The following is a 24,836-nucleotide window of genomic DNA, read 5'->3' on the forward strand; positions in this document are numbered from 1 at the left end:
GTTTGTTGATAGTTCAAACAGCAGGTTAGCAGCTGCTTGCAAACAACATTGCTGCTTCAGCAAGAGGCAACGAGCTTTCAACAGATCCACCCGAGGCACCATCATCCAGTATTCCATCTTGGTACCAAGGAACTTGTTTGACATTCGGTGAGGAGCTTGATCTAGACAACAGTAGTGCTTTGTTGACATTCTGGGGCACTTCTAGGCAATTATACATTTTTCAGGAGGGAATGTGTCAGATACTTATAAATCGAACACTGTACTTTTTGACGGGATATCCTCTCAAACACTAAATTTAGGCTCGGCTGTTAATCGATACTGACCCAGAAAAGTTTTCTGCACTCTTGGATCATGTGCGTGAGACCGTGGGTCGCGGCTAGGTTCTCGTTCAGGTCTCTCTGGTCTGGCTTTCCCAAAGTCTGCTTTCTGTTCATCACCCTGAGAGGAAGAGCAATGGGATAACAGAGAGAAGGAAGAGGCACACACTGTGAAATTAGAAAACAGAATAAATGAAAGGGAAAAAAAGGCTGGATACGCCTCCTGAACAAATTGTTTCTTAATGAGATCAAGACATTTATGTAACTTCTCCGGCAGATATGTCTCTCTCAAGCTGCGCTATCTTTTCTTGCCCCTCCATCTACTGCACAGTATCCTGTCCTTTTGTTTCTTTAGTATGACTTTTTCCTGTTTGTGTATGGTATAACAAACACTTTCTGTGAGCTGCCACTAACTAAATAAAATAACTGATGGGACACACACACACACACACACACCTTGGAGAGGAGCTCTCCTTGCGCTTCAGGGTGTTGAGATGGAATACAGATGGCGCCAGGCAGACAGCCAGGTTGGTGGGTGTCATCTGGTTCTCCCTCACGCTGGCTGTCACATCACTCAGCAGGCACAGCAGTGTCCGCAGTGCCTCGCGATGCTCATCGGGGAGCAGCAGTACAGCTGCGCGGGCAGCATGGAGGCGAAGCTCTTTGGGCATGTCTGCAGAGAAAGATGTCACCAATAATGTCTGTCAACTTTCGTTATCTACTTCATGTGCCTGGGAACAGGAGGAGGACGGAACATGTTTAAGTGGTACATGAGAGAATATGTGGCTTATGTAAGCGTGTGTGTGTTTGTGTGTGTGCGCCCACTTGTAATTATGTATGGCTTCATGTTTTCTTCCACCTTATGCAAACAGTTCCCATCACTGCAATCATGATCATGATGTAACAAGACTTCAGAGTGAAGGGGCCATGAACCTATTTTGTAAAAGTGCATGTCATCCCATAGGTATTTCTTTCTCTGTTCTTGTTTGTTTGGTTTTTAAATGTTGAAATCATTGCCCTGGAGCACTGAAGAAAAAAAAAGAAAAGAGGAACTGTACTTTTGGGGGTGGGAGTAACCCATCTGTAAGAATTTAGGGTTAAGAACCAGACTGTCACAGTTCAAGTTTCGAGAATGAAAAAAATGGATTCCATTCTGCTTCCGGACTACTGTTAAGGTGAGCAAGCCCCACCTCACCAATGGTGGAGTACTGTTTGTGCGCCCCTCTCATTCTGACCCTCCACATCCTAGTCACAACCTCTCTAGCTCTTCATCATAGGTAGGCTCCATTTAACAATGCAAACCAAAACCAGCAGACATTCCAGCAGTCAAATTACAATTCCAGCGTAGCATGCTGCTAATTTTGCACATTCCTGTTGAGACACTACTACAGTATTTGTACACTCACTGTAGTACTCTTGTCACTCTGTAGTATTTGCTTATCTGTTGTTGCCCAAGAATGGACACAAGTGTGCTTGAGAAGTACGTCCCCCTTTTGCGCAATTGTGTCTGTACCAGAGTATTGCTCTATTAGTTATCAAACTACTCTAAATCGGTTGAGAACTTTCCATCATTTGCACAATTGTCATTGTACACCATTAGCACATCACCGGTAACCTTTTATTGCTCAATGACTCTTAGAAGTGTATTTTTATGTCTCAAAATATTTTTTTTCCACAGTGCCTGTCTGTTGTCGAAGCAAAGCGGCTCCAACAACGGGAGGCAAATTCCTTGTGTGTTTTTTTGTTCTGATCTTTTGCGGCATGCCTGTATGTGTGTGATCTACTGTAGTTCCCTGTGTAGTATCCATTACAAACAACAGCAGATCAAAATGAGAATAATAAAGGGAACATTACCATCATTTCTCAAGTATAATGCATCCTGAAATATAATGCACACCCCCAAAGTTGACCTAAAAAAAAAAAAAAAAAACAGGAAAACCCTTCTTGTCATGCTCCTGGCATCCTGCCCAGGCTGGGCGTGGCCAACCAATTAGTCGGCACACACCCGCACCTTGTTTCGGCTGATTACGGGTACTTATAGGACCCGATGACGACCGGTCCTCTGCCAGATCGTTGAGGTTCATGCCCTGTTTCAGCACTTCCGTATCCCTGATCGTCAACCCGTGTGTACCGACCTTCGCCTGTTCTCTGACCGACCCCGTAAACCTGACTCCCTTGATACTCCTCCCTGCTTTGATCGTTCTCCTGTGTACCGACTCCTGCCTGCCCGCTGACCTGCTCTAACCACCGCTGCTATACCTGACTGCCTGCCCGATCCCCGACCTTGGATTAATAAACGTTTTTCCCGATTTACATCTGCGTCTCCTGTGTACTCCTGCATTTGGGTCCTATTTTCGTTCCGTTGGGTCGTGACACTTCTACCATGCGCAAAACCAATTTGCTGCTACTTATATGCTGAAAATATTAGGCATTATCTGTACTTATATTTTGTTAGGTTTGTACTTGCGTTGTTTTTCAAAAACTGTCTGTACAACAATCATTAATGATAATCATTGTGCATGTGCTGATGTAGCGGGAATATAATCTCGGGAAAGACCACAGGACACGCTTGTCCTGGTCCCTGTTATTGTCAGAACAGAATCCCTCAGCCGGCTAAAATAAATGCTCAATGATGGCATAACATTTTATTAATACTGTTGATAACACATTTAACAGTCCTGAATAAATAAACTATTTAACAGTGTTTAACGTAAACCTTTTTTTTGCATTAAATATTTGTGCATAACACGTTTGTGCATCGTGCAGTTTATCCTCTACATTACACATCCTTGGCCAAGATTTCAAAAGAAGCATCTGACTCATCTCCAATCTGAAAAATATCCACGGTAGGTATCTTTGGTGCATCACTGTCAAACTCATCATTGATGACTTGGTTCACTTCTGGTGCCTCCTGCCTCCATCATGAACATCTCACCTTGCTCCCACAGCATGTCATCCTTTGTGCCAGCCATGGCGTTTGTGAGAAAATATGTTTTGGATCTCAAGAGTTTGGGTTGCGCAGCGCAGCCTCTCCACCTCCATCCGGCATCAATCTTTATAGCAGCCTTCCTACGGCGTCTAGCGGCTATGAAAACAACGTCAGCTCTAACTACGTAGAGACAAGCGTAATGCTCACATTTTAAAAAAAGCGACTATTTCAATTGTGTGTGGTCTCCTGTTTTTTTTTTTTTAATATACTCATTATGCCCTCAGTACATAGTTTGACCTCACATTGTTTTGATAATGACCTGAAGCCATTGAGCTCTCGTTGTTTTGACTGCTTCTGGGTTGCTCGCGTCAGCGATGACAAATTTGTTTTTAAAAGCAGCTGGATAAACTAGTCGGTGTAGTAGACATTTTTTTTTATCTTAAATTTAAGTTAAATCAAACTCACGGACAGTCGTTTCTGATCTTTGGTGCAGTAGCAACAAATATTGTACGCTAATGATCGTAAAGCTCCACCAAGGAGGTAAGAGAGCTCAGGTTGCTGGCACAAATTACTGTAATTTATATAAATGTGTAATATAAGACATTGAATATCGTATCGAAATGTATACCTATACTTTTTTTTAACCACTGTGTGTACCTGTATACGACAATACAATGTGATTGTATTTTTTGTATTTTTCATCCATACCTAAATATAATGTGCTCTATTTTTGAAAATATTTAGGGAAAAAATTGCGCATTACTTTCGAGAAATTAAGGTAAACAAACACCCCCCCCCCCACACACACACACACACACGCCTTCCCCCAACACACACATCTGCTGGGACAAATGTGTGTACAGTATACTTACACTGATAGATCTGAAGAAATGTCTCCGACAGTTTGCTGGTGAGCAGGGGTTCGGGCAAATCCCGGAAGTACTGTTTGAGCATGTCAGCAACGTCGTAAGCAGATTGACCCTCATAGCTGAGTCCACCTCCATCGGCCCCATTGGCCTCGTTCATCTGACGCAGAGCCTGGATACGTGACTTCACTCCCGACTTTCTGAAAAGACCCACCTGGACATAGAAGGATACAGGAACAGTTATGTCATGCATCGTATGGAATGTACACCCTTGGTTTTGAAGCCTAATCCCTATATTAGTCCATGTAGTGCAGGCAGTCCTATGGGGGCACAAGCCAGTGCTATCTGTAGGCCGGTCCCAAGCATGGATGAATGCAAAGGGTTGTGGCAGGAAGCTCATATCTGGCTTCAAACTTTGGTAAACAAATATGACCGTTCATCTAAAGAATCTCATACTGGTCATACATATCGGTCGTGGCCCGGGTAAATAATGCCCGCCTTCGGCACTGTTAACCCGCAGGGCGTCAGTGGAAATTCAGCTACTATGGGTCAAAGACAAAGAAGAGGATGAAAATGGATTCGTGGGCAAAAGAAGAAGAGGAATGCACAGAGCCTACAACTGAGTGTAGGGACTTTGAATGTTGGGACTATGACAAGAAAGGTTCAGGAGTTGGTTGACATCATGATTAGGAAAAAGGTTGATGTAGTATACATCCAAGAGAGTAAGTAGGTGAAAAGGCACTAAGGCTAGAAGTTTAGGGGGAGCGTTTAAATTATTTTCCCCCAGAGTAAATGGGAAGAGAAATGGCATCGAGGTTATTTTAAAGGAAATGTTGGCTAAGAATGTCTTGGAGGTGAAAAGAGTATCAGATTTAGTGATGAGGCTGACACTTGAAATTGTGGGTGTTATGTACAATCTGGGCGGCACGGTGGCGCAGCTGGAAAGCATTGGCCTCACAGTTCTGAGGTCCCAGGTTCAATCCCAGACCCGCCTGTGTGGAGTTTGCATGTTCTCCCCGTGCTTGCGTGGGCTTCCTCCCACATCCCAAAAACATGCAACATTAATTGGACACTCTAAATTGCCCCTAGGTTTGATTGTGAGTGCGGCTGTTTGTCTCTATGTGCCCTGCGATTGGCTGGCAACAAGTTCACCAGTTCAGGGTGTACCCCGCCTCCTGCCCGTCGACAGCTGGGATAGGCTGTAGCACTCCCGTGATCCTTGTGAGGATAAGTAGCTAACAAAATGGATGGATGGATGTACAACGTGATTAGCGGCTATGCCCCACAGGTAGGATGTGACCTAGAGTTGAAAGAGAAATTCTGGAAGGAACTAGATGAAGTAGTTCTGAGCATCCCAGACAGAGAGTTGTGATTGGTGCGGATTGTAATGGCCATGTTGGTGAAGGAAACGGGGGCAATGAGGAAGTGATGGGTAAGTATGGCATCCAGTAAAGGAACTTTGAGGGTTCAGAGTTCAAGAGAGCAGACTTCGATTGTTCGGACATATCCAGAGGTGAAAGGGTGAGCATATTGGTAGAAGGGTGGTGAAGATGGTGCTCCCAGGCAAAAGAGGGAGAGGAAGACCAAAGAGAAGGTTGATGGCTGTTGTGAGGGAAGACATGAGGGCAGCCTGTGAAAGAGAGAAAGATCCAGGAGATAGGTGCACATGGAAAAAGATGATGTGCTGTGGTGACCCTTCACGGGACAAGCTGACAGGAAAAGAAGTGCATATCAACAATGATCTGGGCAACAAAGAAAGCAAACAGAAAAACATTCTTTTAGGTACTGTTTGTCTGTTGGCTAATACAAGGTCCTATATATCACACACATCTCAAGCGTACGACCAGTGAGTTTTGTTAAATCTATTTCATAAAAGTGCCCATGAAACTGTTAGCTGTAAAGAAATTCAGCAGTAAACTATAAAACTTGATGGAAAATGTCCAGTACAAGCTTAAGACAATTACTTGCACATGATCACATTAAACATTCTTTGACCCTTATCCTCTATTTTTGAATCCACGCACAGTCTTAATCTTTCGTTTTGTTTTGGAGTTAAACAGAAAGCTTGTGGTGATGTAACTTCTATGAGCTGACTTTCCCTGGGCCCCTTCGTCTCAGCAAGTGTATGACAGAATGAAAAAACATGGACACGTTTGGAAACACACTTGATGTCACTTTGAAAAAAAAAGAAAAAGAAGATCCCAAAAGTCAGTGCATTATGTAACTCTTCTTCCTGAAGAAATTGTTTTAAAGCAAACAAACAAACAAACAAACAAACAAACGAAAACAACAGTGGAGCTACCAGACTACATTGTTCAAAGAATCTCATGCATGTTAAGTTTGTGACACATTACCTGGTCTAAGCACTGGTTTCGCAAGTAGCGCATAGCTTGTTGGATGCCTTGAGGGAGGGGCTGACCAGTGCGCTGGACGATGACTTGCAGTGGAACCCCGAACACATTCCTGCCTTTGTAGTCACGCACCTTTATCCGCTTCATAAATTTTGGAACAGCCCTGCAACGCGAAGACACCACATAATAGCTGATCAGTATTTACACTGATGAATCTTGGACAGGCAAATGAGTGCTCGAGGTTGTACATTTTGGAATTCAACCAAAATAAGCCCCTCCAGTGTACACAACGACCATCAGATCGTTTCTATTCACAAAACGTTTAAATGATCTTCAAATAGAAGAAGAGATTATCTTGAATGCACTCTTCAATGAATTTTGTTGTTCTTTAGTGACATCGATTCATTTGTGTTTTTATCTGTTTACATTTTAAAGACATCCTCTGCATCAACATGTGATAATGCTTGACTACACCTCCGGCTTCCAAAGTGTGCAGCAAGACAAGTGGCTGCAGAATCCTGTCTCCGGGTTTACGAGAGAGGTTGATAAACAAGGTGAGAAAGACTGGGGTTGGTAGATTTTGGGGAAGTGATGTGGTGTATTGTACTGTGACAAAAGGGGATGATTCCACCCCTTTACACTATTTGTACCCATTTATGTCTGTGTTTGTTCTCTTGGGTGTGTCCTTGGACTTGGGTTTAGCACTAGCACTGAAAAGTATCATCAGAGTACCCCGACATATTTATGAATTGTACATCTTTTTGAGAATGTTGTTAAGTGTTTGCGATACCACTGTAATGTGTGAATTGGAACAAGCACATCTTTGTCAGAGTTGATGCCCTGAAGCCTCAGACTGACTCTGAGAACCACATTTTGGGAGTACAAAGCAAAAGGAGCAAATTATGATATTGACTAGACTTGGAATTCTGAATATTTGCAGGGTTCCAGCTGCCAAAAACTAGCCCCCGTCTTTGAGCAAAGCCCAGAAGTTCTATTCCTGTCCTCAAAAATGATTTCAAGATAGAAAAAAAATCAACACACAATAACACAAAACAGTAGTTTCTAAAACTGGAAATTCTAATCGAAGTCAAGTATATGATTTTTCTGCTTTTGCTTTACTTAATTTTTTTCCCATTTTTTTAAGTCCCGTGAATATAGGTCATGTGTGGATTTCTCCCTGAAATTGCGGTGTAAGTCACGAGTGCATTTATGTAAAAAAAGAAAAAAATAAACTATGTAGATGACGAGAGAAGAGCTGCATGGTGTACTAGAAAATCAAACAATTGTGAGTAGAATTAAGTCCATTGAGTTGGAAACATGGATGACAATTGTAAATGACAGCTCTTTCCAAACTCCAGCTCTTGTAACACTACGCGTGTGAATGGCAATGATTACCCCTGAGAGAAAAACACAATGTAAGCCCCTTCCCAGCAATTACAGATCTAGGAAAAGAATGTGAAACCCAACCTATGACGACAGCCTTCACCACAATTTACAATGACCCGCAGATGGAGGAAACTGAGACGGGGTCGGAAGACGAAAGCATTGATTGAGACCTGAACTATACAATTTTCATTACGTGCCTGCCTTCACTCTACATCACTTCGATGTATTGTGACCTTCACTTTGTAAGGTTTCATTCAGATGACTCACCAGCTAAAGCCATGTTTGTTTGTTGGGGTGTGCCTCTCCAGAAGAGCGGTGAGCTGCAGCAGTGACAGTTTCTGAAGAAGATTCATCTGCAGTACAGACTGGCAGCTAATCTGGAACTGGGCAGAGGCCAAACTTGGCCGATGGGAGTTATGGAAGCTCAACCAGCGGAGTTTCTGTGGCCTGGAGCACAGGAAGGCCGGGGGGGAAGAGAGAAGAGACAAACGGCAGATGTTAAGAATAATGTTGGCTGTGAAAAAAAAAAAAAAAAAGCAATAATGCTGGTTGTTTTGCATTCAAACTAAGGCCATGACTGACAGCCACACATATACACACACATCTTGCAGCATTATCAAGAAAGTGATCAGTTTTAAGGATGAGAGGGATTTGTGTATACATCAATCAAGGGTTTGTTGACACCCCCCCCCCCCCCAACAAATGTAAGGCTGTTGGTGGATTCCTACAAAAGCAGGAACAATCCCCATGGTGACCAAGCAACATTCCAGAGAATTACATAAGGAGAGCAGTCTAAGTGTGTCTCCTGTTTATACTTTGCTGTCACTGGCTATAAAATACGCTTTGTGTTGGTCGACTTTCTCTTTCTATTGGTCAATGTTGTTTTTCCATTCATAAATAATGATGTTGAGTTTCACTGCAGATTTACAGAACCCGAGGTCTGTAGAAATTCAAAATGCAATCACCCCCACCATAAAATTGTCACTGAACCATTAGTAATTTGAACAAACATCAATGCTAAGTCACATTCTAGGTTGTTGACTAACCTGCTGGTTCTTGTTAGTGATGCTCCAACACCAGAATCACTCCTCTCCCTCATCCCTTCCTCCCCCTCCCCCAGCGGGTTCCCTGTGCTGTCTTGGTCACTTCCATTCTCGGTCTCTTCTAGACGGTTCTGTAGAGGAGAGGATGGGCATGGTGAGGCCGAATCCAATGCTGAATCAGAGTCTCCTTCCTCTTCCTCCTCATCTTCTTCTTCTTCCTCCTCACCGGCCACCACATCCTCAGACCAGGCGTTCACAAAGTGTTGCAGCCCGCTCACATGTTGTAACACTTCCTCCAGTTTTCGTTCATCCCCCTCCACAGCCTCATCTCGCTCTATGTATGGGACATTGTCATAAAAACTGAGGCGACTGTCCACTGAGCCAGAAGAAACCCGACGCAGGTGTCTACTTTGCCGTCCTCTCAGGATCACAGAGTTCCCATTGTCATTACCATTGTTATTGTGTGAACCCCCATCTTGCAACGCTTTGGGGAAAGTGCCTGGCTTGTGACCTTCTGGTAAATAGAAAAAGAGCCTGCCTTCATTGTCTTCTTGCTCTACTTGGCTGCCATTCTCCTGAATTCTGTGGTTGTTTCTTTGGTTCTGCTCGTCAATGCTCATAATATTTGGTTGACATGGGATAGGTGGGGATGATTTGGGTGTTGGTGATGGTTGCCGATCAGCTGCTTGCTGGAGAATACTGAACGGATCAAAACCTTCCAAGTACATCCCCCCTCTCTTACCGGAGCCTGCTGCGGTGCTGTGACTACGAGTGCGAGTCACTGGGCTTGGAGTGCTAACTGCACTGCCACTGCTGGCTTCTGATTGGCTGCTCCCAGTGCTTCCAGTGCTACCATTGCTAGTCTGAGTAGAATAGGATACAGAACGATTCCTGCTAAGCGTCATCGTCTGAGTTGAGAGGTGTTGGTGATTAAGGTTCTGGTTTAGGTTGAGACTTGGAATATCCACACAGTTGAGACTCCGCAACTTGTCATCATCAAGACCCTCTTTGATCACAGGGCCGCTGATCTCAATCTTCCCACCACTGATGCTCGGTTTCTTCTTTCTCCTAGAAGTGGTTCCAGTGCGGAGACGTAGACTTTCCATCCTCTTTAGAAAGCTCTTGGCTCGTGAACATGTGCTTTTACCACTGCCACCACCACGGTCCAGGCTTCCTCCAAGTTCTCCCATTTTCAGATCGAAGGTGAACTGTCCGAGCATCTCCAAAGGTGATGGAGGCAACCCATCAGACAGTGAGTCCTCATTAGCACATACTGACCCGCCTGTACCTGAGGATGAACACACGCTTACAACAGAGCTCGCACGCGTGGCTCCAATGGGAATGGTTTCGTTTGGTAAATAGAGGGTGGCATCACGGCTTTTCTCCTCTGCTCTTCCGCCACTACCACTGCTATGGATGGAACCCACTTCAGGCTGCTCACTGAGATCCGTCAGAACACTCTCTGAACTGTTTCCCTCACATAGGGCCAGCTTGTTTTTTTTGGATACTTGGTCCTTTGTTGGAGGTGCTTGCGCGCTATCTGTGCACAATGAGGAGAAAACGTCCAGTTCCTCCATCCGGGACCAGCGCTTGCTGTCTCTCTGAAAGGTCCAGCGGCCACTGATAGCACAGGGTTCATCGTCATCTGAGTCTTCACTCTAGATGAGACAGAGCGAGAGAGTAAACGATTTGTTCTCTTATACAGAAGCTAAACAAAACATTGAAGGCATGTATATTTGTCATCATTACATGGACTCATACACATCAATGCATGGCAAAATTCTCATAAATCTCAAGAAACCCAAGCACCTTGACCATCTGATTAGTAACTTACGGGAATTTTTTTCACGATCGACCAGAAAACATCTTCCAACAGTTCCTACTCTATGGAGGATATTTCCATACAAGAGAATAAAGAAGCCACATATGCATCTTCCCTAAATGTGCATACCTTTCTCAGCCTTGTTAATCTATCTCAGGCCCTAGAGGGATTTCAGGAAATTCCATTATGACCCCATAGATCACAATACAGCCATACAAACTCAGGTCACTCGTCTCCAGTCTTGAGACAATCTGTCTGTATTTTAGCTGTGTCAGACGACCTTACTGATACCACCTCTGTCATTCAACACTTGGAGTCTATTCGCCCAGATTCCACAGATGACCCCATCTCACCTCCCTGTGGACACTAAATAAGACAATAACTCAGTTGACCTTTAACCTATAATGATCACAAGCCCTTTGAAGAGACAGAAGCCTTGAAATTAGAAGTTAACATCTAGTTGCACAGATCAAGTCCACAAAACATGTATTTCTATAGCCAAATTCCAAATAAAAGTCAACAATGATTCAGCTCAATGTAAAACCTTAACTTTTACTCAACAGTGATTTAAGGACAACAACAAGGTTTATGGGGATGTCTTAATCACATTCCACAGAGGTTTTTTTCTGATGTTATGTTGGTTGGAATGTGAGATAACAATAGACAGCAGCTGATGGGCCAACTACACCTTCAAACATTTGTCAACATTCTGCAGATATCTTATCAATACATCAAAGCATTCTCTGCAACGTGTGTGAATATCACTGTGCGGAATGAAAACTATTATTGCCGTAACACAGAGTGAGTAGCAAGAATTTAAGAGAGCGATGGAGAGATCAATGCATTCCTACGCTGTATCAGAAGCTGGTTGTCATCCCACTAGGAAGGCAAATGACCTCTTTGACTGCCCTGCTCCAAAATAAAAAGTGACACACAGAGGGTCATCCCAATGAATAGTACCACACAGAGGACAAGGGTGTTACTGTGTAACGCTTAAGACCATTAGGGAATTAAGGTTGATTATCTTAAAAGACAGCAATTCTTGTTTTATAGTGGCTATCCATGTCAGGTTCTATATTACTTGAAACACAGACCAAAACTTGTTGTATGTAGTGAAGTGCACAATTTTTTAAGGTGAAATCTGCCACATCATTATTAACATATGAAAAGCTTTTTTCCTCTCCATACCTTTGGGACCCCTCACAGTTCTCTTGATTTAGACACAAATTACTGCTCATCCAATAGGATGGGAGAAAACCCAGGTTAGACATCTTACTGAGGGGATGGAGTGCAAATGTGGTTGATCAGAGAATGTCCAGAGAATGACTGATGGTGAACTTTATACTCACCCTTTTTCTTTGAGGTGATATCTCCAGTCTCATTAGAGCACACTTGTTGAGGGTGTTGAGCCTCCTGCAAAGAAACATATATATATAATACATTATATGTAAAATTGACCCCAAAGACACAGGTGTAAAATAGAAAAAAGGAGGGAATATAAGGAAAAAGGCAAAGGATAGTGTCCTCTCAAGTTGCCTAATGAAGTGCTAAAGGATAATCCCCACATGAGCGGAAAGAGATTGAGATGGAGACAGCAAAAGGGAGAGAACATAACCTGCTGAAGTGGCTACGAAATCTTAAGAAGGGGACAGAAAGCTTATCCTTTCAGCCACCTGTTGAAGGGGAGCAAAAGTGGCGTGGTTCCTCTGGAGAGCTTTTAGAGGAGATTACGTAACAATGGAGAGATGAAGGGATGGAAACTGAGGAATAGCTTGGCCGGAGGAGTTGGGGTGGCAGCCACTGAGGGATAAGTCATTGATATGATAGTTTCCAGATGCACGAAGGCACAACTGCTGTCCTTTATTACTGAAAGCTGGAATTTGATGAAGCCAACTTCATTAAAAGGCCGTTAGCCTCCGTCATCTCGTCACAGCCCTTATGCTAATTATAGCAATGACACGATACAAGTGACCATTGTTAATTTTTTACTTTCATGGGCACAAAACTGGCTATCTTATCCAAAGCAATGAATCAATTTCCCATATTGGTTATGTCCGAGTCACATTTAGATATTGTTCAACAACTTAAAAGACTGGATTCAATTTAATGTAAAGAACGTTGTCTGACAAAGCAGCCAGCCATGAGTTCTGCGCTTTCTTCGAAAGCAGCCGTGCATAACCACAGTTATGGTCTCCCTTACAGGCCCGATATGACTGTGAAAACCACATTCATGTATATTCACCTCAATGTAAGCAAATAACTATTGTTCAGTTTATGTTAGGAAGGTATTTGGGTAAGAAAAACATTATAATATCTGTTAAAATTGAAGAAAAGTCAAGTTGTGGTATTTATTTTCTGGTAAGATTAAAACAAACAGCTATCAAGAAAAATGAAGCAGACACATTTTAATTGCTTTATTGGGCAACATAAAGGGATTCAGGGGGTAGCCTCTGGGTTCCCGAGCCTTGAATTTGAGCCTTGTGCTTTGAAGCATCTTAGAATCAAACATAAGGGAGAGTATATAACTGCAACATGCTTATCATGTCATTCTTTCATCCCCCTCAATAACTCTCCAAACTGTGCTTGCTTTTGAAGTCATACACTCACGGTTTAATTTGGGTGGCATCAAGAGAGAACTACAGAAAAGAGGCAATGGAGGAGAAAGAAGAACAGTGCATAAGATGAGAGGAAGAAGAGGGTATTTGTGTTGCAATGAGTTTCACCTGCAGAGAGCCTCAATGGCATCCCGATCTAGGAAGTCGTGGTCCCTGGTGACTGAGGAGATGTCAATGGGAAACAGGGCATCTGAAAGGAGAGAGAGGCCAGTGTGTTCAGATCAAACTCAACAACACCCACTCAAAACACCCACCAATGTCTTCCTTCCCACCTTCTTCCCTAGACAGCCTGCATGAAACTTAAAAGAGGAGTGGCATTTTATCCGACCAAACAAACGCAGCTGCAGCTTTCAGAGGCAGCAGACAGGGGGTTGTGGAGCACTGAGGGATTGATTGAAGAATGACAATAGGTACTCGGCTGCAGCTTGGAGCTCCAACTTCCTCCTAATTCTTTTCTCTTTTAAGTCAAGCTCATTAGTAGCAAATCACTGCTCAAGAAAGTGCACACAAGTCAGACAGTGAGGCACTGCCACAAGATACATATTGGAACCCACTGCTGGGCCAACATTCAAGCACTTGTCGGAATGTCCTCGCCCAGCTCCAAATGGGAATCTTGCAACCAAACTCTTAGGTTGGGTGATGATAAGAAAATACTATTGATGGAATACTGGCACTTTTAACTTTCTGTACTGAAACAGGCCCGTCAGTCTGCTTAACTTTTCTGGGGCGATAGTCTTAACAGCGTTGACAATATTGTCCCAAGAGAAGGAAAATGCATCATCCATTGGCACAAATTCCGAATCATGTTTAGCTGGCTAAACTGTGACGTCGGCAAAGTCATGGTGATTGGTGTTTGTTTTAGTTCTCCCTACTTCACTTGACACGGGTGTATGAAATTAGTCTCAACACCTTTTCACAAAAACAATGAGCCTGTCTCACTCATATTCTAGGAAGCCTTTCACATTTAAGTGGGACTGAACTTAACTTTGTTCTGTTGTTATATAAAGGTTGGTCTAGGGTATGCCATACTGTCGTTGGAAGAATGGATCATGAATTTGGGGAAATTTGACATTTGGCTATTTGAGACGTGTTTACAATGACAAGTGATAAAGAAATTTCGGGCTCAGTTATCCTTATCTTAATATATAGTCCAGGTTTAATTTAATTAATTTAATTTAATTTTTAACTTTGGAACATGGACAGTCCTACCTCCAAATTATATAAGAATGGTTTAACGCTGGCCCCACGACCCTTCCCCCCTTGAATCCTCAGGAACATTTTCCCACTGGGAGGTGTGCATAAAAATGAATACAACTGTGAATGATTTCAAATAAGCTTAATTACATCCATGGGAAGAAGAGCAGAGATTTTGCTCCCGCAGTTTGGTCGAATGTCGTGTGTAAAATAAAACTGTGTACTCATTTGATCTCAATTTAATCTAATATAATTCGATCAGTCTGTGAACGAAGATAACCTGGATGGTTCAGCTGGAAAGTGTCGGCCTCACAGTTCTGAGGACCCAGGTTCAATCCCAACCCTCCCTGTGTGGAGTCTGCATGTTCTCTCTGTGCCTGCGTGGGTTTTCTCCGGGCACTCCGGTTTCCTCCCACATCCCAAAAACATGCAACATTAATTGAACACTCTAAATTGTCCCTAGATGTGATTGTAAGTGTGACAGTTGTCTGTCTCCATGTGCCCTGCGATTGGTTGGCAACCAGTTAAGGGTGTGCCCCGCTTCCTGCTTGTTGAAAGCTGGGATAGGCTCCAGCAATCCCCACGATCCTTGTGAGGATAAGCAGCTAAGAAAATGGATGGATGGATGGATGGATGGATGGATGGATGGATGGATGGATGGATGGATGGATTTTCTACCACCTTCACACTCCCTAGCATCAGTAGGGGATGCTTACCTTCATAAAGTTGGGCATACTGTGGGAAGCCTGCTGCTCGAAGCCATGTACAGGCCTCTTTGGCCTCAATCTCTGCAGTAGAAAAAAAAAACCAAAACAATAAAGAGGCTTTTCAGATTGAGTGACATGACAAATGGAGATTATGCTATACACATGTACAAATAAACACGACAGGTACAAAGCATTTGAAGACAATTGCCTAACAAACATTTTATCATCACAAAGTCTAACAGGATTGGTTGCTGAAGCACAGTGAATTCTCAGTTGAAGCCCATCGACAATGTCTCAGTGGTCGTGTAGTGATCAAATGCACTCATCACTAGGGATCATGGTCCAGCTGTGTGAATGACTACACTACAATTCAGATTCCCCCTCTCTAAATCAGCTTGGATGGGCTCCAGGAAGAGATAGTGAAAATGGACGGGTGGGTGGACATGCGGAAATTTATAAAAACAGAACATCTAGTTAGTTTGCACCTAATCAAATTTGAACCCTTTGACCTCATTAGCTATCTCCCACTTGGTCACTCTCCTCTCACATGCTCTAAAACCTGGAGCTTAAAAACATCCTTGGTGCAAATGGTGTTAACCCCCCCGCACACACTGTGTGTGCCACTTAAGCTTCTTGGTCAGTATGCTGATGCTTTTCTCACATCGAACTCAAAACAGTGGAAAGGTCTTTGTTGAATAGGTTTCCATTAGCCACCAATGTATATCATATAATCATGAAAGTTATAGAAAAAAAAAAAAAAAAAAAAATATATATATATATATATATATATATACATTTTAAAAGGATACATTGGGGGTCTTCTCACAAACATATGAGAGCTATTTATCTTATTTTATATTATATATTATTATTATTATTTTTGGTACAAATGAGTGAATGAAATCCATTATAGATTACAGTAGAAAGCATCTCAATTACCTGTGAACGCCACTTAGAAGACATATGCCAAATGTTTGCCCACACTCCAGTTTCCCCAAATGATTACATCTCATCCTAGCCAGGTGTTTTTTGTTTTTGTAGACCAAAGACGGGTAGGAGTCTGTCTCCGGGCCAAGAAGAGCTTATTTTACAAGGCCATCTTAAGTGTTGTGGCAGCTCGTCAGTCCGAATGTAGCACAACCATGACAAACACTTGTCAGCAAAACACGCGTTACAAAAGTAGGAAGCAATGCTGGTAAACATCTCAGATGAAAGTGGGACTGTGTGGACTGAAAATTACTCAGAATTAGAATCAGAATCAGCTTTATTGGCATAGTGTGTAAAAACACACAAGGAATTTGTCTCCGGCTTTTAAGGAAATATATGCTTGGCAAACAGAGGTCAAGACCACTGCTGCTGCTGCAAAGACTCTTGTCTATAGCATATATATTCATTTACATACCAACAGCAAGCCTAGATGGCAGACAAACCCACTAGCAACAAGGTGTGAAACGAACAACTGAGGGTCTACAATTCGCCTCAACAGGGGCCAGCAGCTTCTGACACAGCAACCCTGACACCAGCATGCATCCAGTGTCAATTAACTAATTAACCTGTGTGGTTTACACCTATTTGACAAACGAGACAAATTTGTCACAGTCGATGTGCAAAGCTTGTGTGAGCACATACTGTATGTCTGTGGTGACAACCATATTTTGGGTACTGAAAGAAAGGGGTGACTATCCAAATATCTGAAAGGATCTGCAATTCTTCAGCTACCTTCTGCATCACTCTGTGTTCTCCGAGTGTGCATGTACAAGTCTGTGTGTGTCTGAAAGGACCATCCTCATGTTTAAAGACAAACAACTTTAAAGCAAGTAAAGCTATTAAAATCAAATCAGACATGCAAACAGTTAGAATTAGTTCGATTTCAACCCCCAAGTCCCACTGAAAAGACTACGAGATCCAATAAGTGGATTAGGAAAGAGGCTTTCGGCTGACGCACCCCGTATGTCTAGTCCCGATCAAAGTGACTTTGCAGTGGGGATTTTGGAGTGCCTTCATAAACAAAATATTACAACAGTAACCACCATGCGGATTCAGAAAAATAATGGGCAAAGATCTCCATTCATTCACGGACTGAATATGAATAATATAAACAAATATTCCTAGTTTGGTTTGCAAAAGAAAGCAGGTTGGGGCATGAAGAATTTGGCACAAACATTCCAAAAGTCGTTACCTAAGAATCAAAATGTAATCACAACTTAACTGCTGCCACAAAAATGCAGTCCAAAATCAACCCCTCCCAATTTTGTATGTATTGTTTGCTTCCATAATTTAATCATTTTTGAGTGTTTTTTTTTTAAATTGGTCTTCCTCACTGTCCGTCCCAATTCCTTTGACTTCGCCAAGGAACGACCTCACTTCCCCTTCCTGCTTCTCTCACAGGAACAGAGTCAAGCGGCGTTGCGGTGGCTGCTGACCACTAGACTGTAAGGCCCTGCCTTCGTTTGTTCCTGGCTAGATAATAGGTGGGGAGGCAGCCAAGGCAAACAATGGCTTCTGGGATTGTGTGTACGCACCAAGCGTCCTCACAGTTGCAGAGGCTGTAAAGCCATAAATGTTTTACAGCACCACTCTACTGTTATAAGTAGTAAGGTTACACACCTTGATAAAAAGGCTGCGTTTGATGACATTTGTAAAAGTGGTTGGAAATACAACTCATGAAAACATACAGACCAGCACTTAACACTCAAGCCCAAAAGCAACAGCGAAATTACAACATACTCTATCATGGTCAGGGTTACGGTAAAACTGACCACAGAGTATCCTAGTTGCAGATTCAGGACAAATTCCTCTTCATATTTATTTTCTTTATGTAGTGACAACTGTTTTTGAGGATGAATGGGGAAAGAAAGTGTGGATGATAAATGGAGTCTAAAACATACATAAGGTTGATAAGTACTTTGTCAGCCCTGTGTCAGTTTGACCCTGATGATTGAAGCCTTAGAGCTCAAGTAGGAATTTCAGACAACAAGAGCATGCTTTTTTGTGACTGTGAATGTTCTGTTTTTTTTTTTTTTTTGCCTTAATGCCACCTCCAGTTAAAACAATCAGATATACAGATAAAGTTTCTCTAGACAACAGAAGAAAATGCCTGACTATACTGGGGGAAAAGAAGCAGGAAAGAGTGATGAGAATGACTATCAGTGCATGACTAATGACAGCTTTGGTGCTGCTAATAGGGATTACATTACAATCTCCAGGATTTTTCCACTAAATTTATTTAGAATAAGCAGTGAGCTACAATCCTAGCTGCTTCCCAGCTACTCCTTGGCCAGTTCTAAAATTAACCACTGCGGTTTTTTCTTTGCTTTTCTTTTCAATACAGTCAGCGCCTCTTCTCCCTAAGCTTGTTCCAACTCTGCTCAGCCCTTCTCTTCTCTCCTTTTCCTGTGGCAGGAAATTCTCACAATTGCCGGCCAGAGTTTCCCTCCATCGCAGGAGGCCGCAGGGTCTTGCTCGGCCATTTCGGAATGCTTAGATCCAACGCCTTGCAAACAAAGGATGCTGCCTCCCACCTGAAAGCCTCAGCTGCAGACATTGAGGACTGGAGGTCAAGAAGCTGAATCCAGTTATCATCATGGCTGATGCTTTGAAGTTGGCAGATTGAAAAGAATGCTTGACTAACAACTGTTGTGTTGTTTTATCGGTAATAACCTAATCACTTGTAGACCTCGCAGCAGCTACTGTGATGCAAGCCTAATCCTGCAGGATTGAGAGGTGCTTTCTAAAGGTGTTCCAAAGTGGGTCTAGACAGGAGAGGTGATAAATGAGACAGTGTGGCTTAGAAGCTCTCATTGAGGAGGACTATCAAGACACAAAGTCATGATTCTGCATCACACATGGACAACCAAAATGCTCTTGACATTGAATACAGTGGTTCAGACTGAGAACTAGACCATTGTTTCAACCAGGCAAGTTTCTGGAAAAGAAATATATCAATGGACTGAATTTCCCAAAAGCTTTGGTTGGGGGACTAGTCCAAGTGGGATGGGACATTGTGCGCAGCTAACCTTACTGCTGTCCAGCAAAAATGACTGCAACACTCAAATGTAAGACAACTAATAAAGAGAGGACAATTTATGCTGCTTGTTTACAGTACGTTAAATCAGAATGGTGGCTAATTTTGTGGGGTGGTTGATGAGGACCATAGTGATCCATGTCTGACAGGGCCCGAGAAAGTTACTGAGCTCATAACTTAATTTAGTGTCCACAAGTCTCAAATTTCGGTGTGGAAGAAGGGATGCTAGGCTTGGTTGTAAATAAAAAAACACACACACACACACACACACACACACACACACAGCAAAGGGTTGTTACCCAGGCAACTTGTAATATGGTGCACTCGCAAGTCAACAGGAGAGAAAATTTGACTGAAAGTGCTATTCTGGAATGCATTAATGGTTGATGCTATAAGTTTTGTTGTTGTTGTATCCTATTGGGTATCAAGTTATTTCACGGCTGAGACAGCTGGACCACATGAGAAGATCTGGCTGCAGTGCAGTGAGTGACAGTGGCAGCATTATCAGCATCTGGCTTGCCTCAAGCGATGCCCACGCAACCACACATGCAAAAGAATACTGGCGATACAAGCATGCTCTCTTTCAGTGTGAGACACAAGCACGCGTATGCATAAACACAGCTGGTCTAGATGCATCGTTGTTAGATGACTCCAATGGACCCCCGATGATAGATTTATGCTCACACAGAGGGACTAATGGCAGGGATCAGGTGACCACAAGTCACAATAAGCTTCACACAGCCAAAAGGGAGCTTATAGCCAGGACTCTCTTGATACATTTACTTTCAATGCCCAAAATGGTGCTTCCTTCACAAAGAGAAGGTGACGGCACTAATGCACGTGTGCGTCTTTGCAAGGGATGTGAGTGCTGTGCCAGACGGATACAAAATCCTGCAGATAAGACCTCAGCTCACTTCCTGTGTAACAAAGCAAAGAAACTGAAGCGGATTTGTTCCCATCTTTGAATGATCATTGATCATTTTCCCCAAATCAGTCAAACATCAACTCCAATACATGACTTCGGGTTTGCAGACATTCAACTGCTCGATCACTCAATGTTAGTATTGTAAACAGTGCCGTGGCTATGTACCATGATGCCGTGATGTCTACAAGTGTTGGAGGTGGCTCCTGGTGCCGAGTACTGCTGCGTTTTATGTCTATTCCAAAGACTGAGATACTGCATCTTATAAGGAAGCATGTGACTACAGAAAAAAAAGTCTTTTCTCATGCGCCAAAGCATACAAATCAAGTTAAGCAAGACAGCAGCAGACAAAAATGGGATTTGATCCCAGCCTGATGTCCTCTCCCCTAGAATATACTGTAGGACTTTACTTGACATTGAATGAAGAGACAGGAGGGTCATCATCTGAAAGAGTGAGGAAATACACTGCAGTTCTTTGTCTTTCAGCCACTAATCTCAAAATGACTCACGCCACGCCGTGCTCGTCAAATCCGGGTGCCTAAAAATCGTACCAATATAATTTTTCTACAAAAATGTAATAGAGATGTATATCTACCCTATAGATCAACAACAGGTAAAACCATATTGAGTTCCACGTTGTGGACAATGGTGACGTAAATTTGTGCGTAGGTATTAAATAGGATTAACTTCGTTTTGATTAAAATCATGAATCACCCCACCAGATACAAAACTGAAAGAACAAAGAAAAAAGTACAGTATTGAGAGTCGAAAATACACCACGTTTAGTATATACTGTATCATTATTGTACAAGGAACGCGGTGTAATCGAAAAACACAACAACTTACGGGTTAATATCATTTTTAGCGTTTCCTCAGCATAAAAAAAAGCTCCGGCTGTTTCCGACAAGCGACGACCTTTGGGTCTACAGTTACAGCGAAGACTTCATGATAAAATAAATCCAGATACAAGTCACACTATAAAGTCGGCACAAAATGTCCTCAGCGCCGTGCCAGACACCGTAAACCAATCCATGGTTCTAATTCGATTTGGCGGAGAAATAACGAGGAATCCACACTTTTGCACTTCTTCCGACGCAGTGCGCGACTTGCGCGGAGCGCTCCAGAAGGAATGTGAACCGGGAGAGGATAGAGGCCACTTTTTGGGACGGGCCAAGTGCGCCGAGGCTCCGCCCACAGTCACGGCGACCCACCCCGTTGCTCACCACCTGATCAACGGGACACCGTTCACCGTTCCAAATATTCAATCGCCACCCCCATAGGCCAAATTTTTTTCCTGTAAAAAAACTTCTCGTTGTTGGTCTTGTCTGTCAATATTTCCACTCTGCAGCCGCCCACACTTATAAAGTTCATTTTCCTCTTCTACTGTATATGGGATACTTGAAATTCATCTTTACAACACAGGGCCACATCGTTGTTTACTAATTAATAACAAATGAGTCATATGAATGGCAAACACGATGGACCCTCATAGATTTCAGATTTTGAGTCTATGCACATGTTTGTAAGGGGGAGCGCATTGGATTTGTTTTAACCAGTTTGATTCAAAACAGTCTTTCTCACTTTTCCATTATACTTTTCTTCCATCCTTAAGGACATGCAATTTCAGTGTATGGTAATTTTGTGATTCTTTAGATTTTTTTTTTGTCCCGTGTCGAAAGCATGATAAAAAAGAGATAATAGTGGAAGTATGATGCCAAGTAGTTTAGGACATAGTTGAGTCCGGGTAAGAAAGCTCAGACTGGTGCAGGCGAAGGATACAGAAATGGACCTTTGCGATGGTGATCTTGAGCTCCGCCCTCTTAGCGTAGTCGAAGAAGCTTCCAAAGTGGTGATTGAACAGAACATCTTTAAAGTTGAGTCTCTATATGTATGTATGTTTTTTGCCAAATGCGTCAGACTTGTCTAAGAGAGTTCTTCAGAGAGGTCTCAACTATTTCATGCAAGGATATGTAGACGGAATTAAGATTTTGGACGGAGTAGGACGCAATGTTAGATTTACAGCGAAATGTTGGCGATTGATGCAAAAAAGTTTGATGCCAAACAAACTTCATATTGAAATCCAACAGGATAAAATAGTGGAATTGTACTGCACGTGTAATGCAGGATGAGTACTTTTTACTTGCAAAGATCACGAGTAATGTCATTGTAGTCTTTATAAGTGAGTGGGTGTATTCATTTGACTTGGGACGTAATCAAACCCAGTGCACTGTCTTAAAAGTCTGATGTGATACAAATGGGCAAATAGACATTGCTTTTGCGCATTTACGTATCCCTAACCTGACTCTTCGGCATAAAACATGACGCACTTCTTTGAGCAGGTCAGTGATACACTAACATAGTGAAAGTTGTTCTCTTGCAATGTATAAAGGACTGATAATAGTTAAATCACACTCAGAGAAGATACTTCTCTCTCACTTACCTTCGAACATACAGCCTTGTGTTTGTTGATATTGTCCACATTTAGTTTTACATGCGGTCTTCCACAAGCGTTAATCCATCGTAGGCACTTCGTCAACTGTGTTTTAGGCTTTGGAAAATGAATCAACCGGGCCCCTTGAAACCTGGCAGGATATCTTTCGTCAGAATTGCATGTTCTCCAAGCGCATCTGAGGACCATTTTCTTCGTAACATTAACTTTTCCAAGCCCACGCTACTGACAACCAGTATTGCCTGTGGGACAATATGGCGAAAGGGGCGTGTCAAGTCAGGGGTTAAGACAATGCGGCTATCTGATTGGTTATTATTGTACGAGTGATTGACAGGTAAAAAATGTCCATTAGATGACCAAAGATTACTAAACAAAGCCAAATCCCAGAACTACAAAACATCTATCCATCCATTTTCTAAGCCGCTTATTCTCACAAAGGTTGCTATCCAGCTGTCTTCGAGCACGAGGCAGGGTACACCCTGAACTGTTTGCCAGCCAATCAGAGGGCAGATGGAGACAGACAACAGTCGCACTCTCAATCACACCTAGGGGCAATTTAGAGTATCCAATTAATGCATGTTTTTGGAATATGGGAAGAAACCGCAGTGCCTGGAGAAAATCCACGCAGGCACGGGGAGAACATGCAAACTCCTCACAGCCATTGCTGGAATTGAATCCCGGACCTCAGAACTGTGAATCCAACGCTCGAACCAGCGGCGCCACCGTGCTGCCCCTACAAAACATGACCACGCAAAGCCTGAACCAAAGACAAGACTTAGAGTAGCTCAGCCCTCAGCTAGCCATAGGTCAACCAAGCCTTTTTCGAAGTGATGGTGGTAGGAGCTAAGTTTGTACTGTTTTGCTGTGGAAAATATACAATAACAGTAGTTTATTCATGAAAAAGAAGGAGTACTGTCTTTGAATCCTGCTTGAACGCTGACACAGTTAAAGCATATCATTTGCAGTTTAACATATGATTTCAGAAAAAGAAGACACAAATGCCTGTTGTGCAATTCATAACACAAAACATTACACGAGACTTCAGCATATCTCGAGAATTCACGTTTGTCAGATTCTGAAGGAAAACTGTTTCACATTTTCAGTGGCATTTTTTTCATGTCTGTGATGCCAACACAGTAAAGGTTCTGATGGGAAAGAGAAAATACATCATGAGGCCCATTATAAATGGGGTTACATATCTGCTCAACGTCCTAGGTATAACAGGAGTAGTGTTAAGAGTAAAAGAAGAGGAACGGAATGTACCAGAAAGTGATTTGTCAGATATGATTCATCTCCCAAGCAAAGGCAGTTATCTCATTCTGTCACCACGTCTATCATTTAGTAGGCAATGTTTAAAGTGAGTACACAATAACTCCTTTTTACACTTGTATGACTGCAAAGAATGGAAAAATGTTACTCAAAGTTAGCTTTTTGTGGGGTTTAATGAAACCACCAGCCTTGAGGAAGCTCAACCTATAAGAGAAAGTGTGACTGATGAGGTGTCAGTCATTTGCAATACACTCTTGGGCACTTTTTAGCTTGGACTACAGAATTTTAACGATTGATATTCATCCCATTCCATTTTTAAGTAAATGACTAAAAGACATATGAAGTGTTGAGAGCCAATGTTTTAAAGCAACACAAACCACAGATGTATTTAATTGTGATAATTTCACATGATTATACTGTACTGTATCTCTATGGTTGTTGCTGGGTGCAGGTTGTTACCTCCACCGTGCCTGAACCCCTAACACACATGAGAATGACAAATAACTTTCTACCTCCCTTGACTTGCAAAGTAATGTCCAGAAGACTGTTGCAACCTGTGAAACGGTAGTAAAGTAAAATAAAGTAAAGTAAAGTAAAATTAAAAAACTTTGCAAAATTCTCCCCCAGCATTCCCCTTGCAATGCTTCAGTCTTACTTTTGGTTCAGCTTCGGGGTATGCGCTCATTTTTTAACCCCAAACAAAGGGACCAAGTCAGTGGATGAACACACACAACATGCGCGTGCAGACTAGCACACGCATACTGCACACTCCCAAGGTCATGTCAACATAGACTCACCAAAGAGATATGGCTCAGTCGAGTTTGAGCCCCGTGAAAGATGTGAGGCATTTATATACATCTAACAAACTACTGTATATCAGTATATTAATTAGGTTTCTTCTGTAGTGCTAAATACAATACGATTTGGCATGTACGTGATGCA

General features: G+C 42.6%; 1 protein-coding gene across 2 annotated transcripts in view; it reads right to left on the reverse strand.

The window, feature by feature from the left end:
- Positions 1–24,836, reverse strand: part of dlc1 (DLC1 Rho GTPase activating protein) — a 125,085-nt gene that overhangs the window by 8,556 nt on the left and 91,693 nt on the right. Inside the window, exons 1-10 of one of the 2 annotated variants that reach the window (XM_061829166.1) lie at positions 21,023–21,291; positions 15,240–15,311; positions 13,438–13,519; positions 12,064–12,127; positions 8,896–10,550; positions 8,117–8,296; positions 6,467–6,626; positions 4,119–4,326; positions 774–990; positions 324–438 (exon numbers count right to left, since the gene is read on the reverse strand). In XM_061829166.1, the coding sequence (XP_061685150.1) occupies positions 324–438; positions 774–990; positions 4,119–4,326; positions 6,467–6,626; positions 8,117–8,296; positions 8,896–10,550; positions 12,064–12,127; positions 13,438–13,519; positions 15,240–15,311; positions 21,023–21,035 (2,766 nt within the window). In that variant the 5' untranslated portion in view covers positions 21,036–21,291. Of the gene's footprint in view, positions 1–323; positions 439–773; positions 991–4,118; positions 4,327–6,466; positions 6,627–8,116; positions 8,297–8,895; positions 10,551–12,063; positions 12,128–13,437; positions 13,520–15,239; positions 15,312–21,022; positions 21,292–24,836 lie in introns of those variants that run through there. The other variant, XM_061829165.1, reaches the window with a different exon arrangement.

Source organism: Syngnathoides biaculeatus, chromosome 9 (genome assembly GCF_019802595.1).
Source record: "Syngnathoides biaculeatus isolate LvHL_M chromosome 9, ASM1980259v1, whole genome shotgun sequence".
Taxonomy (NCBI): domain Eukaryota; kingdom Metazoa; phylum Chordata; class Actinopteri; order Syngnathiformes; family Syngnathidae; genus Syngnathoides; species Syngnathoides biaculeatus.